The sequence below is a fragment of the Aristolochia californica genome, unplaced genomic scaffold (assembly GCF_029961685.1).
Source record: "Aristolochia californica isolate CCGP_79_NKW_82.1479 unplaced genomic scaffold, dmAriCali1.0.hap1 SCAF_14, whole genome shotgun sequence".
In the NCBI taxonomy this organism is placed as follows: Eukaryota; Viridiplantae; Streptophyta; class Magnoliopsida; order Piperales; family Aristolochiaceae; genus Aristolochia; species Aristolochia californica.
In genome coordinates this window covers 8,941,660-8,957,762 of record NW_027181815.1, presented here as the reverse complement: position 1 = coordinate 8,957,762, position 16,103 = coordinate 8,941,660, and the positions used below count along the sequence as shown (strand labels likewise).

The following is a 16,103-nucleotide window of genomic DNA, read 5'->3' as shown; positions in this document are numbered from 1 at the left end:
AACTCTTCCTTTCATGAACAAGCTTTGCTCATGGCTGATGATGTGAGGGACAACCACTTTCAGCCTATTAGGAAGAAGTCTGGAAATGATTTTGTATGCACCAGAAATCGTACTAATAAGACAAAAATCAGAAATTTTCTCCATGTTCTCCTTTTATGGAAGAAGGGCAATGAAGAAAGCCCACAAATTTCTGAACATAATCCCATTTGAATAAAAATCATCCACCATTGCCCGTACATATCAGCAATAAAGTGTCCTGCAGCTCAGTAGGATTCCCCGGTGAAACCGTCAGGCCTGGTGTATTATCCAAATTTATTTGGATGACTGCCACATCAATTTATTCCATGGTGAACGGCTTTTCAAGATTATCTTTTTGCAATAGAGACAAACACTTAAGGAAAGATCAAGTACAGGTATGTTATGGCATTCCTTTTCATATAGAGCTGTGTAGAAACTTACGATTTCATTAGGTATTTCAAATCTATTAGAGCTCAACTCATTCCTGATCTGGCGAGAGTTATTCTTGTTAGATCTTCTGCGAGCCAAAGCAATAGATTGAAAGAAGTTAGTATTGGCATCCCCTTCATTCAGACATAGTATTGGCATCCCCTTCTGTGCTGCTTCTATATAGTGCAGTCATGATTCATCAAATTTTGGAGATTTGAAGAAGCAATAGTACTTTCAGAAAATTCATGGGGAGTGTGAGGTCTACCTTTTTTGAGGAGGTCAAGAGCCTCAACTTGAAAACAAAGGGCTTCTTTTTTAGCAGAGAGGGAAGCACGGTGGAATTTGAACCAGACCTTTAACTTTGATTTTAGCATTTTTTAGCTTCATAACTATCGCACCCTTTTCAAATTGCTCACTACAGGTTCCTTCCATTATCGTTCCATAAGTCGGTCATTTGTGGAGACTCTCTTGGTCTTTTTATTTTTGAAGTCTATACCCAGAGACACTCTCAGAGTCATTAATGGAATTCAGATGATGCTGATTCTCCTAGGATATTTTGGCATGTTTTCTAAGAAATCAAAAATTGGTCTTCCAATATTGTACTTAGTTGGTATCTTGTAAATTGCTTTGCTAATCATGTAGCTGATTGCTTGCTATGGGGGTAAACTCCAATCTCTCATTGTTAGGTCAACCCTCCTTAGTTTGCCCTTGGGCTCAATTAAGTTCACCATTTCAACATAAAAAACAAAAAAGGAACATGCACCGAGAGTCTAATGATTTCTAATGCGCTAACGTGTGCCACTATTCGAAATGAGCCGGGACCCTTCTCCGGTCACCATCCCCATGGCCGGTGACCAGAACCCACAACGACAGACTTCCGGCAAGGTCACAGCCACCTTCTCCGACTCCGATCGACGGAAAGACGACGTCTTGCCGAGAAGACATAGACAATCTGCAATCATCAATCCAACAAAAAGTCACTCTAGACACTCGGAAATCTCGGAGCTCCCCTCCATCGAGTCTCCAGAACCTCTGATGGAAGGTTTCGACACCAACTGGAAGACGATCTCCCGAGGAAAGAAGAGGAACCATCCTTTCCGTTTCAGTTACGGAAAGAACAGAGTTACAGTGGAGATAGTGGCTCGGAGCTCCGGACAGGTGATTCGCATCTCCTCTGCCGTCGAATCGAATATGTCCTTCATCTGCGTTCCGATGGAGGCCATTTCAAACTTCGTTCTTCAATTCCAAAGAGTCACGAACAAAGCCAATCGAGCCCGTGCACTTTGGACACAGGATTCGATTTTCTTCCTGTTGGTCAGCTCCTTCCGGGGACGAAGAGAGTGCGTGTCATCCATCGTTGTGGCTGAACAGTGCTCACCAGGATCTATATTCCCGAGGCCACCAACTCGGGATTCGGCTGGAAGGAGTTTGTAGAAGCCATCCGGAGCATCTCTCCAACACCGACTCCAGCGACACCACACGAGCCCCCCCCCCCCCCCCCCCCCCCCCTTTATTTCCAAGCCCCACTAGAGACAAAACACCCCTGAGCCCACCTCTCCCTCCAATCAGCCCTCCCCTTCCTTCGAAACCATTCAGAACCTCTTTTAAGGCCACGATGTCCGAACACACCTTCACTCAGAAACATCCAAAACCATCCAAATCCCTCCCAACTTGCTCCATAAAGGGCGACAATCTCTGGCCCACTCTATCCTAGTCCACACCTCCCCCAGTATCGTCAAATCCAGCATCCTTCAATGGCTAACCGATGAACTTCACCTCCCCTACACACCCAGAATTTCCTACCTCAACCCCCAATTCTGGCTTGTTCATTTTGAAACCCAACAAGAGTCTTCTGTGGCCCTTGCTCTCACACCCCCACACCCCCTTGGGCATCATTGGGATATCAGAATGGCTCCCCTCGACTCCTTCGAGTCAATTTGGGCAATAGGCTACAGTCACCGGCCTCCCTGAGGAACTATGGCACAATGAGGTTTTCACGAACATCATCTCGGAGTTTGGTTCCATAATTACTATGGACCCTCTTACTGAACACTTGCATCACTTAGATGAGGCCTGGATCCTCATCAATCCTATTCGTCCTTGCAAAAGACATCACTTCCGATGCATTATGGTGGATAATGCCTAATTCTGGATCCGCATTGAGTTGGCAGATATTGCAAACTTCAGAAATGTGACCTCAAGCCCTGCAGCTGAATCTAAAGATTCTTCACAACCTGTCCACACATTGAGAGCAGCAACCCTGGTCTCTTCTCCCCAGTAGATACGTCGTTTCCCAGCCAATCTTATAGCTGGCACTGATGCTGTTCCAGCTACCTCCTCGATAGTCCTTCCCTCTAGCTTGCCATACCACCCAACACCCCCCACCACAAAATTTTTCCCAGACAGAATCTATCCAACCCCCAGATACCTACAGCTGCCATTCACCCTCCCGCCTTATCCCCCGAAATAACCACACACACCCTCATTAAAAACCCCGCAGGCCCTCCTATAAATCACCCCCACAGTCCTCACACCCCTCAAGCCACCACTCAGATAATGAACACTCCCCATCCCTCACCTCTGAGAAATCCTCACCCAAAAATTCCTTCTCGTCCTCCCCTCGCCACCTACCAGCGCCGGAATAGAGGCCAACTGAGACAGCTTCTCTAGGGAGGTCCCAGTGTTACTACTACATACCCCTGCAACCCAGAGATAGGGGACTTCCTCTTTCCAAAGCCGAGCGAAAGAGCTCAGAATTATGTGGCTGCTCTCAAGACAGAACAGCAAAAATTTGACCCAGAAACCTGGGCCCAGATAGTGGAACTTGCCAAGGTGATAGACACCGTCTACATGGAGCCCCTCCGGGGAAATAACCACCCTCTTTTGACCCCTCTATCCAGTCCTTCTGGGAGAGGATGGTCGTTGCTGGCCTGAGCGGTTGGACTTTCCCAGCCAAGCTCAAGATGCTGAAGTCGTTGCTGCGATCCTGGACCTCTGCGAGAAAGGCCTCTTCTTATGCCGAGAAAGCCTTCGTCCTTTCTCAGATTGCCACTCTTGACTCTGAGGAGGAATCTAGAAGCCTCTCTTCCTCGGAAATAACTCAGAGATATGCCCTCCAAGGGCAAATGCAGTCCTTCACTCATAGTGAGCTCATGCACTGGAAGCAGCGTGCAAGATTTAAGTGGCTTACTGATGGGGATGTCAATACTAAATTCTTCCATGCAGTAACCTCTGCACGGAGAAGAGCCAACCGCATCACCACGCTCAACATCAATGGTGAGATTACCTCGGATCAATCCCTTATTTCAGACTCACTGGTGAACTTTTTTACAGATTTATATTCGGATTGCCAGCCAATCAACCCTTTCTTCGAAAGGGATCATTTCCAGGTTATTCATTTGGCAACAGCTAATCTCATCGAGCTCCCTTTCTCCATAAGGGAAATTGAAAAAGCAACACTGGGTCTTCCTCTGGATCTTGCTTCGGGCCCAGATGGTTTTAACGGGGAATTCTACCGCCGATGTTGGCCCTTCATAAGAGACGACATTGCCTGCATGGTTCACTTCTTCTATCAGCATGACATCAGATTTAGGAGCATCGGAGCTTCATTTATTGCCCTCATCCCTAAAAAAGAAGAGGCAGAACTTCCATCTGACTTCTGGCCGATCAGTCTCACCACCAATGCCTACAAGGTGCTTGCGCACCTCCTTGCCAATCGCCTCAAGGCAGTTCTCCCTATTGTCATTCATCATGGCCAAAGTGTTTTTATCAAGGGAAGGAAGATATATAAAATTCGGCCATGGCATGCCACGAGCTCATCCACTATTTTAAGGCTTCAAAGCTCTCCAGATTCATCCTAAAGCTTGATTTCAAGAAAGCCTTTGACAAAGTTAAATGGAAGCTTCTGGACACTCTCCTGGGGAAGATGGGATTCGGGGAAAAATGGCGCTTCTGGATTCAAAGTTGCATCTCCTTTGCTACTCGTTGATCTCAACGGAACGGCCTACGGGTATTTTAAGGGATCCAAGGGAATCAGGCAGGGAGACCCCATTTCTGCAGAATATCTATCCTCATTGATCTATTCGGCAAAGAACTTGCGATGGCTCCTCCCCACGACAGACTGTGCAGCCTTTGATGTGTCGATCCTTCAGTTTGTCAACGATACCATTTGTTTTGGGGTTGGTACTATGGATCAAATCCGAAAACTGCGTGCTGTATTGGGACTATTTGAATAGGCTTCTGGTAAGAACATTAATTGGAAGAAAACCACTCTCCTAGGCTATCACATCCAATCATTTGTGATTCAGAGTATGGCTGACTATTTGGGGTGCTCATTGGGAAATTTGCCAATTATATATCTAGGACTCCCACTCTTTGACTCTCGGCCTTCAACGACGCTTTAGTCCCCCCTTATTGAGAAATTTGAAAAGAGACTAGCTACTTGGAAGGGCAAGTTTTTATCTACTACAGGGCGAATCACTCTTCTCAAGTCTTGTTTGGCAGGATGGTCAAACTATTTATTATCCTTCATGCACTGTCTAGCCTCCGTTTGCTACAGGATTGACGCCATCCGACTGCATTTTCTCTAGAGACAATCAAAGGACACCTTCAGATATTATTTGATGAGTTAGAAGGATATTTGCATGCCCCACAATCGGGGTGGTTTAGGCATCCGACCTACGAAGGAGATGAGCAATGCTCTTATGCTCAAATGGATCTGAAACTTCAACATCAAGCATAACAGCCTATGGAGAGATATGGTCAGGTTCTATCTTCAACCTTCGGGTGCCTGGTAGAGGGAGGATGGCGTTACTCGCCTCCTATCCCCGATATGGAAATCAATTCAAAAGCTCCTCCCAATATTCAGAGATGCAACTTCCTTTCACACAAGCAATGGAAGGACCCTCCTCTTTTGGTTGGATGAATGGTGCGGCCCCCGCTCCCTCTCCGAGGATTTCCCGGGGCTCTCTAGGGAGGCGAGAGACCTCTCATGCTCAGTGGCAGATTCTTGGAGTGACCGCTCATGGAGTCTAACGTTTCGTCGGGGATTAAATGATGAGGAAACTTCGGCTTTTTGTTCTCTCCTCTCCAGACTCAACAGCATTACTATCCTTGCACATGCAGTTGATAAACTGACATGGAAGCCCAGTATTAATGGCCGATTCACAGTTGCATCCGCCTACTCTCATATCAAAAAGCAAGATTACAGCATTCAGGAGCACAAGGCAAATTTGGCATGGAAGCTTTCAATGCCTAGTAAAATCAAATTTTTCGTGTGGACAGCTATAAGGGAATAGATCCTCACCTCTTACAACCTCCATAGCAGAGGCTACACAACCCCCGATCGTACATGTCCCCTTTGTCGTACGAGTGATGAGACAATACAGCATGTTCTATTAAATGGTGATTTTTCTTGGCAAGTATGGATGAAGATCTTCCAGAAAATTGGACTCCAAATGGGGCTACATCAGGACCTCTTTGGAACCTATGAGATGGTTATGGGGATTTGCCTTCCTAGGTTGGGCAAGCTAATTTTCTTGGCATGCCTTGCGCATGTCCCACGGTGCCTATGGATCGAGCGAAATAACTGAAGATTCAACTCCAAGGCTAGTACCCCGAAAAACATGGCTTCTCATGCAATGGGCCTTATCTCGAGTTGGTTACTTACCAGGAACTCTCTATCAGGTGTTTCCCTTCTGGAAAATTGAGGCTTGATCGCGCATATGGCGGGCCCGTGCAAAACCCCAATTATGGCCACCTCGGATCCTCCCCCTTGTGACTGCATCAAACTCAACTTTGACGGCAGTGCTTTAAGTTGTCCTGGGCCAACTGGAGCTGGTGGTGTTTTCAAAGACAGCAGTGGAGACCCTATTCTATCTTATGCAGGGCCGATGGGCATTGCTGATTTAAATATTGTTGAAGTGTTCTTCTATTCGGTCTTCAAATCTACAAAGAACGTCTGCATGGTAAGCTGTATATGGAAGGAGATTCTAAGACGGTCATCAACTAATATTCAAAATATAGCTCCCTCCCTTGGCGCCACTAGCCTATTACTGATTGTATTACTAACATTGTGTCATTTATTCATTGTAATTGGAACCTCGTTCCTCGATCAACCAATTCTTTGGCTGATAAATTGGTAAAATTTGGAACCTCCTAGCAATCTCTCGTTGTTTGGTAAGGCTTCCCCCTTGTAATCTGCTCGATTGAGCTTTTTCTTAATAAAAATCAGCATCTTTTAAAAAAAATAATAAAAATAATGATTGTAATAGTAAGATACATACCAAGATATGTGAAGCCTTTGACCCAGATTTTAAGCCAATGTCATAAGATGAGACATGGGCCCACTCACTTAACTTCCAAATCCACCTGGGGCACAAATAACAAAAATTAATGTCTTCTCTGTTTCAAAGCATAATAGATTATTGTAGTAAGGATCACTTTGAAAATGACAATTGGTTAACTTTTTACCCATATGATGCCTGTTTATCTGTTAAGAATCCTCCAGTCATGATCTGGTTTCCAGTTCCCTCATCAAAGCATAAAGTTAAGTGAATAATATCATTCAGCCTGTCGATATTGCTAAGAGTCTCACCACATACAGGACAGCTACTGATAAGAGATTCCCTACAATAGAATGCAGTTGACCAATGATTACTACAATCAAAAAATACGATACCATATGAACCAAATATAATGGCACATCATGCTTAGAATATTTTCATAATGATGAATTTCAAAAAACAATCCATAAGAGGGAGAGAAGAGAGTAAAATTTATGCCACAGCTAGCTAGCAAAATGAAAATTTACAAAGAGATTCAGCTCCATAATATAAACTACAGGTCACATGAACCCCATGCTGCGAACATCAATTTTCCCCATTTGCTTGGTCTTTACCACGGGTGATTGTCATAGGAACTCAATATATATTGAGCATAATGCATGTAATGCCCTATTATACAGCCTGTAAAACTGAAAATTTGTTAAACCCTGCCCATTATCTGTTCCATAACACCCATAGTGTCTCCCCAAAATCTGAGATGTATAACTCTGATACAACAAACCTTGGTCTTGCAACATTACAACTGGCTACATTCAAAACACACATATTTTTTTTTTTCTTTTTTTTTTACAATGTTCAAAGCTTATGTTTTCCAACTAGATCCAGTGAGGTCCAAGGATTCAAGAAAAGACACTACTTTTTTTTCTTTTAAATGTGGTGTATAAGCTATTAAAAGATAGAGTAAAGTACAAACAAACCTAGCTAGATGAGTCTTCCTCCACAACAAGGTGTTGGGGCGAAATACCACTACTGATACTATATATCACTATTCACTGCTTCTGCTTCAAAGCTCTAAATCCGGGCTTGGATGGAAAAAAGTCCGCCTAACCCTACAACAAATCCTCAAAAAAAAAAAATCCTCCAACAACCTCGCCCCTCCCCGAGGCCCCCATCCAGAAAAAAGCTGACCCTCCCCAGCCGCCATAATTCCACCCCACTCAAAGAGCCAACGACCAACTACCACCCTCCCCCCGATCCTTCAACATGAAAAAGACTATTCTCTTACCCTCCCGGCCCAAGCTATGACCAAGGGAGTACGCCGGCTATCCTTGGCTGCAGTCATTTCTGTCCACCCCGCCAACAACTTAGGCCAACAATTAAGAAACTGGATCCATGGAAAAGCCCCAACGATTGAAGTTTGTGCCACTCCTCAGATTCAGGACAGACAGTGGCTTCTAGTTTTCAACTCGGCAGAAGACTGACACAAACTACTTAAATTCAAGAACGAAGTGGGATTTCCAATTCTGAGAATGGAAGACTGGCCTTCTAGCCTCACAACCCTCCTTTCAGGCCACTGGTTGGATGTTTGGGGCATTCTTGCGGAGCTACGGTGCTGACACACCCTGGAATGCCTTGCTAGCATCTTCGGTGAACTCATCTGGGCAGAAGATCAGCCAGTGCTCCTCCACTGGGAGAGATTTCTCCTCCGGCCAAAAATTCCGATAAGTGGAACTCACTATGTTAATCTTATCTCCGGCGAGATCACTACCTGGATCATCCTGGAGTTCAAAAACCTGGTCGTCCTCCCCGCCATGGTTTCCGACTCGCAAGGCCTCTCACCGAGTCCAACTCAGCCTGGCTTGCCTCAGAAGAATCCGAAGTTAACTCTAAACCTGGCTGGCCTGGAGTCAAACTGAAACCAAATAAATAGGGACTCACCGAATGAACCTACAGGGACAGCTGTCCCGAACCCAAATTCAAAATTCAAAAACCAAAAAACCTCGGAATCACCCCCCGTCCTTTCACCTGACCCGAACCAGTCACCTGCCAAATCAAATGTCCTTCTGCCCCCCTTGATCAAACCGCCCTCCCCCACACCGCCACCTGTCAGCTGGGCTCACAACGCCCTACTCCCGAAAAATCCTCCCCCCACACTTTCCCTGAACACCAGCCCCTTGGAATCCCACGCCCAAAAAACTTCGAAATCCCCACCTGTCCTCACTCTGACACCTCACCTGAACACTCAAGCCATCCTCTCATCTATTCCAAACACGTCACCAGCCACATCAACCCTCTCTTCCCCCAAAAAAATCACATCGAACCCCCTTCTACAGCTCTCGGTCATATCACCCTCCCCACCCTGCCACCTGTCAGTTGGGTTGACATCGCCTGTCTCCCAAAATATCCTCTCCCTGTACCTTCCTCAAACGCCTTTCCCTACCCTTGCCCCTCTGAATCCTATGCCGATCAAGTCAAATCACCAATCCCCATCCCTCCTCCTAGAGCTCCACCCCTTACATTTGTCCCATCTATGCCCCGTCAACTCCTCCCTCCAGCTACTCTGACAGCCCCTTCAACTACTCTGATAACCTCATCCACCTCGAGCGCCGCCCTCCCCGCCTCCTCGACTCTTCCGCTACCTACCATAGCTCTGATCCCGAGGGGTCCCTTCCCTTCGATCAATGACCCTCCCTCGAGTTCTGAAAAGACCTCTCCCCCCCTTCCCAATGCGACCGTACCCCACTCAAGTGTTGCGCCCTTTCCCCAAGACTACCCCACCCCTTCGAAAACCCAAATTACCTCCATCCACATCATCTCCAAACCTGCAACCTCTCCTACCCCCACTGCCATCCAATAAAAAAAAAGGCTTCGAAATACCCGCCAATTTTCTGCAATCTACATCTTTCTGATCCTTCTATCTCTTGTCCTGTCAAAGGATGGGAGATTGTCCTAATTGCCCCACCTCTGACTCTGGCATCTTCCACATGTCATTTCACACAAATTCGAAACTTCTTTACCACTTCTGCCACACTGAGCCACCAAAACCCCAACTCCCCAAATAGTCTTTTCAGTGCCGCCACTTGGCAACCCCCACCCTTTTGTCATCCCCACAGATTAATGATTCCCCAGCTGACAACAGGTCAAAATCAGGATCCTTCTCTGATGTAGGAGATCGGCGGGACTCAAACTTCAAGGAATGTCTGAATCTTATTGAAAGGCACAATCACTTCACCCCACCAAATAAACGGCTGCCAGTTTGTTTAAATACCCACTTCCCTCACATTCTTTGTCCAACCCCTCTGGACCCAAGTCAAATAATCCAATGGAGGCCTCAAGTTCTTCCAACAAACCACCCATCATCCCTTTTGCATTCACATACTCCAAAAGAACTCCAAAAAAAAAGCCTCCCGCTACCCCTTTTGCTTTCACCTATTCTAGAAGAAAGAAGAAGAGCAAGGGCAAAGAGCCTAGCCCGCCAAAACCATGCACTCCCAAAAGTTCTCCGCCCATTCCCTCCCCTCCAAAACCTTATTATCTGGCAAACTTCTCTCTGATCTCCCAAAGTGAGGCTGCCGACGGTTTCATCCAGTTCCTCAAAGCTCAAGAGCACGAGTATCCACCGCAAGAGTTTGAGGAAATGACAAAATTAGTGTGGGAATTCTGCAAATAGTACCACAATTCTCTCCACTGCCCAGAGGAGGATCTCACCCCCACCCCCCCTCAATCATTGTTCTCTCATGAAATGTCAGTGGAATCGGCTTATGCTCTAAGTGCACGGTTATCAAGGCGGCCCTTTTTAATGTAAGTCAAGCATTGTAATATTGGTTGAAACTAAGTTACAAACTTTTGATATTTCTGTCTCTTGTGAACTTTGGTATGACTCGGACCCTGAATAGGCAAAGGTTGACGCGATTGGGCACTCTAGTGGCATTCTTGTCATTTGGAATCCAAATTCAATTGAAGCCATTCTCACTCAGCCAGCCCAATTCTCTATCAGCATTCGCTTTCATGACCGATCCCTGGGGACCTTCAGGGCCCTAGCTGGCATTTATGGCCCAACTCGCCATTGTGACCGTGCCTCTTTTAGGGAAGAAATCCTCCTCCTCGTCCAACTCTAGGACCTGCCCTGGCTCCTTGTTGGGGAATTCAAGGCCACTCTTCAATGCTCTGAATAAGCCTTCCCGCCATTAGAACCTCTTCCACAATGAGGGCCTTCTCGGATCTCATTGGTAGCCTTGAACTCTCTGAAATCTCATTCTCTGGAAAAAAAATTCACCTAGTCAAATGGCCAAAAAACCCCAGTCCTCTCCAAACTTGAAAGATTCTTTGCAAATAATGATTAGCTCCATCTTTTTTCCAATACGTCAGGCCAAGTCCTCAATCAAACTGGCCCCGATCATTGGCCGATACAAATCAATACTCACCCCCTAGCTTGGGGTCGATCTCCGTTCCGCTTTGAGAACTCCTGGCTCCTTGATGAATCCTTCAATTCCGAACTTGCTATCTGGTGGCAAGATCTTGCTCATCACCCTAACCCGGGTTGCCCCCTTAAACTCAAAACCCTGAAAGCGAAGATCTGCTCTTGGTCTTTCAACCATTGCGCTTTTGCTGCCTCTCGGAAAGATTCGGTCCGACATCACATATTTGAGTTTGATCTCCTCGAAGAACAAAGGTTCTTTTCTTCTCCTGATTTACTTATCAAAAATCATTTAAATCAAGAGCTCCCAAATCTTCTTAGAAATGAAACTATTCATTGGAAACAGCAAGCTAGATTCCACAGGTTGGCCAAGGGGGATGGAAATACAAAATATTTTCATGCTATTGCCTCAGCCAGAAGAAGGGCTAACCGTATCACCTCTCTTTGTCATGGAGACCAGGTGATCACGGATAGCCTCTCAATATCCAACCTCCTTGTCAAGTTCTTTTCAGATCTTTATTTAGAGGAATGCTTCAACCGTCCTACACTATATCAGCTCGAATATAAGCTTATATCCACTTCAGATGTGGATGAACTAGAGCGCCCTTTCTGTCCAGAAGAAATTGATTTGGCTTCTCTCGGCCTTCCCAAGGACAGCCCCTAGTCCAGATGGTTTCAATGGTGAGTTTTATCACAAATTCTGGGGAATAGTCAAAAATGATGTGTATGCCTTTGTTCATAATTTCCACCAAGTTGGTATCACTCATAAAGCTGTTGGTGCCTCCTTCATTGCTCTAATCCCAAAAAAAGCCAATTCAGCCCTTCCCCAAGACTTTAGGCCTATCAGCCTCATAGTTCGAATTCTTGCCAACCGCTTCAGATCCCTCCTTCCCAAAATCATTAACCCTTGTCAAAATGCTTTTATTTGTGGTCTAATATCCTTGACTCACCAATGGCGGCCCATGAACTCCTTGACTCCTTCAAAAAATCCAAATTGCCCATATTTGTCTTGAAACTTGACTTTGAAAAAGTCTTCGACCATGTCAGTTGGATTTTAATTGACTACCTTTTTGACAAAATGGGTTTCAGCACCCGTTGGAAATTCTGGATGAGAAGTTGTATCTCTACTACGTCATACACTGTCCTTGTCAATGGTAAACCTTGTGGTTTCTTCAACGCAACTAGAGGCATTCGACAAGGGGACCCGTTATCTCCTTTCGTCTTCACCCTCCGTCTTGCTAAAAATTCTGGCTGGCTAAGCCCCATCTCTAATGACCCTAGTCAAGATATTGCCCTCCTTCAGTATGCAGATGATACCATTCTCTTTTGTGAAGCTACAATGAACCAATTTTTTCATATTAAAGCTCTGCTTCATTTATTTGAAATCTCATCGGCAAAAAGGTACGCAGGATAAAATCCTCCATCACCGGTTTCAACATTGATCCAAATGTTCTGAACTCTAAGTCTTGTTATCTAGGGTGCAAAATTGCTACACCTCCCTGCACCTATATGGGCCTCCCCTTGTCATCCGTTTTGCCTTCAAAAAGCTCTTCGCATCCTTGTATTGAGCGTCTGGAGGGCCGTCTGGCTTCTTGGAGAGGAAAATTTCTCTCCAAAGCGGGTAAGCTTGTACTTTCTTTTTTGTTTAAATGATACTGAATTTTATTATGAGATCTCAAACGAGCAGATTACAAGAGGGGAAGCCTTCCCAAACAATGAGAGATTGTTGGGAGATTCCGAATTTAGCCAATTTATCAGCCAAAGAATTGGCTGATCTAGGAACGAGGTTCCAATTACAATGAATGAATGACACAATATCAGCAATAAAATCAGTGATTGGCCAGTGGCCCCAAGGAGGGGAGCTATCTTTTGAACACCAGCTGATGACAGTTTTTGAGTCGCCTTCGATAATCAACTTGCCATGAAGCTGCTCTTTAAAGATTTGGAGGTCGAATAGAAGAGCACTCACTTCAGCAGTATTTGAATCAGCAATACCCACCGGCCCTGCATAGGATAGAATAGGGTCTTCACTGTTGTCTCTAAAAGCACCACCAGCTCCAGCTGGCCCAGGACAGCTTAAAGCACTGCCATCAAAATTGAGTTTGATGCAGTCGTAGGGGGAAGGATCCCAGGTGGCCATAACCAAATTCCTACAGGGGCCCGCCATGTGCGCGATCAAGCCCCAATTTTCTCGAAGGGAGACGCCCGATAGAGAAGCAAACTCCTTCCAAAAATGTAGCCAACTCGAGATAAGGCCCACTGCCTAAGAAGCTATATTATCCGGGTTGCTAGCCTTGGAGTTGAATCTCCTATTGTTTCGCTCGAGCCATATACACCATGGGACATGTGCAAGGCATGCCAAGAGAATTATCTTGCCCACCTTAGGAAGGCATATCCCCATAACCATCTCAAAGGTTCCGAAAATGTCCTAATGTAGCCCCATTTGGAGACCAATCTTCTGAAATATCTTCATCCAGAATTGCCAATAAAAGTCGCAATATAAGAGAACATGCTAGACTGTCTCGTCGTACACACCACAAAGGGGACAAGTGCGATCGGGGGCAGTGTAACCTCTTTTATGGAGGTTGTCAGAGGTGAGGATCTGTTCCTAGATGGTCATCCGCACAAAGAATTTGATTTTACTAGGCGCTGAGAGCTTCCATGCCAGGTTAGCCTTGTGCTCATGCATGCTATAATCTTGTTTTCTAATGTGAGAGTAGGCAGATGCAACTGTGAATCGGTTATTAATGCTGGGTTTCCATGTCAGTTTATCAACTGCATGCTCACGAATAGTAGTGCTGCTAAATCTGGAGAGGAGAGAGCAAAAAGCCGTAATTTCCTCATCATTTAATCCCCGGTGAAACGTGAGAGTGCATGAGCGATCTCTCCAAGAATCGGCCACTGAGCAAGAAAGGTCCCTCGCCACCCTAGAGAGCCCCGGGAAATCCTCGGAGAGGAGGTGGGGGTCACACCATTCATCTGACCAAAAGAGGAAGTTGCATCTCTGAATATTGGGAGTAGCTTGTTCTTATTAAATCATGCCTTCACAGTATCCCATCTTATGTTCTTTCATTATATTGGTGTCTAGCCTTTATCAGGAAAAGAATTGAATTCCTCAAAAGGAGGTTTCTTTGGGGACGACCGAATGGTGAAAGGAAGTATAGTCTCGTGAAATGGGGTGAGGTGTGTAAACTTAAACTCCTTGGAGGTCTTAGGATCCGCGATACTGCTACCACTAATTTTGCCTTGCTGCTTAAATGGATTTGGAAATTTAATTTGTCCTTATTTGATTTGGAGAACTTTAGTCACCACTAAAGCAAACAAATTATCTGGATGGTGGACAGAGGGTGGGAGACGTAATAGGTTGTCCCCTATCTGGAAAAAAATTATAATATTTTTTTTTTGAAATGATGCTGATTTTCTTTAAGACAAAAGCTCAAAAGAGCAAATTACAAAGGAGGGAATCCTTCCCATACAATGAGAGATTGTTGGGAAGTTCCGAATTTAGCCAATTTATCAGCCAGAGAGTTGGCTAATCTAGGAATGAGATTCCAATTACAATGCAAAGAAGATACAATGTCAGCAATACTATCAGTGATGGGCCAGTGGCACCAAGGGGGGAAGCTATCTTTGGAACACCAACTAATAACCGTCTTCGAGTCACCTTCAATGATTAACTTGCCATGGAGACGATCTCTGAAGATTTGGAGGCCAAACAACAGAGCACTAACTTCAGTAGTATTAGAATCGGGAATGCCCACCAGACCCGCATAAGAACGAATGGGGTCTCTATTGTGACCTCCGAATATACCACCTGCTCCTGCTGGACCAGGACATTCAATAGCACTACCATCAAAATTCAGCTTTATGCAGTCAATGGGGGGAGGATCCTAGATAACCATTCTAAGAGCTCTGCTAGGGCCAGACATGTGAGCAATCAAAGTCCAAATTTCCCAAAGGGAAACCCCTGAAAGAGTGGCAAAATCCTTCTTTGTATGAAGCCAACTCAAGATGAGGCCGACGGCATGAGAAGCCGTGTTGTCTGGGGTACTAGCTTTGGAGTTGAATCTTCGGTTGTTCCGCTCGAGCCCAATGCACCATGGAACATGAGCAAGACAGGCTGAAATAATTAACTTGCCAAGCCGAGGAAGGAGAATCCCTCGAACCATCTCAAAGGTGCCAAAGAGGTCCTGATGTAGCCCCAGTTGGAGTCCGATTTTTTGAAATATCTTCATCCAAACTTGCCACGAAAATCCATAGTGTAAGAGGACATGCTGGACTGTCTCTTCACACTCACCGCATAGGGGACAAGAAAGCTCGGGGGCAGTGAAGCCTCTTCTGTGAAGGTTGTCTGAAGTAAGAATCTGTTCTCTGATAGCTGACCACACGAAGAACTTGATTTTGCTTGGCGCTGCGAGTTTCCAAGCCAGATTTGCCTTGTGCTCATGAGGACTATAGTCTTGCTTTCTGATATGAGAGTAAGCCGAAGTGATAATGAATCGACCATTATTACTGGGCTTCCAAATCATCTTATCAATTGAGTGCTCTCGAAGAATAGTACTGCTGAGTTTAGTAAGGAGAGAACAAAAAGCCAACGATTCCTCATCATTTAATCCCCGACGAAACTGAAGACACGAGTGATCACTCCATGAATCGGCCACAGAGCAAGAGAGGTTGTTTGCCACCATATGCAGCCCCGGAATGTCCTCTGAGAGAGATCGGGGGCCACACCATTCGTCCGACCAAAAGAGAAGGGTCCTTCCGTTGCCCGTTGCCCGTGTGAAATGCGGTAGCATCTCTAAATACTGGAAGGAGCTTGAAAACTGATTTCCATATCGGGGATAGGAGGCGAGCAGCGCCACCCTCTCTCCACCATGCACCCGAAAATTGAAGGTAGAATTTCACCATATTCTTCCATAAACTATTGTGCTTGTTGTTAAAATTCTAAATCCATT

General features: G+C 45.5%; 1 protein-coding gene across 3 annotated transcripts in view; it reads right to left on the bottom strand.

Moving 5' to 3' along the window:
• The window catches only part of LOC137949994 (phosphatidylserine decarboxylase proenzyme 2-like), a 113,292-nt gene that overhangs the window by 67,138 nt on the left and 30,051 nt on the right, over positions 1-16,103 (bottom strand). For all 3 annotated transcript variants that reach the window (XM_068796309.1, XM_068796310.1, XM_068796311.1), the window contains 2 exons: positions 6,919-7,074; positions 6,732-6,816 (listed from right to left, as the gene is read on the bottom strand). In XM_068796309.1, coding sequence (XP_068652410.1) covers positions 6,732-6,816; positions 6,919-7,074 — 241 coding nt within the window. The remainder of the gene's footprint in view (positions 1-6,731; positions 6,817-6,918; positions 7,075-16,103) is intronic.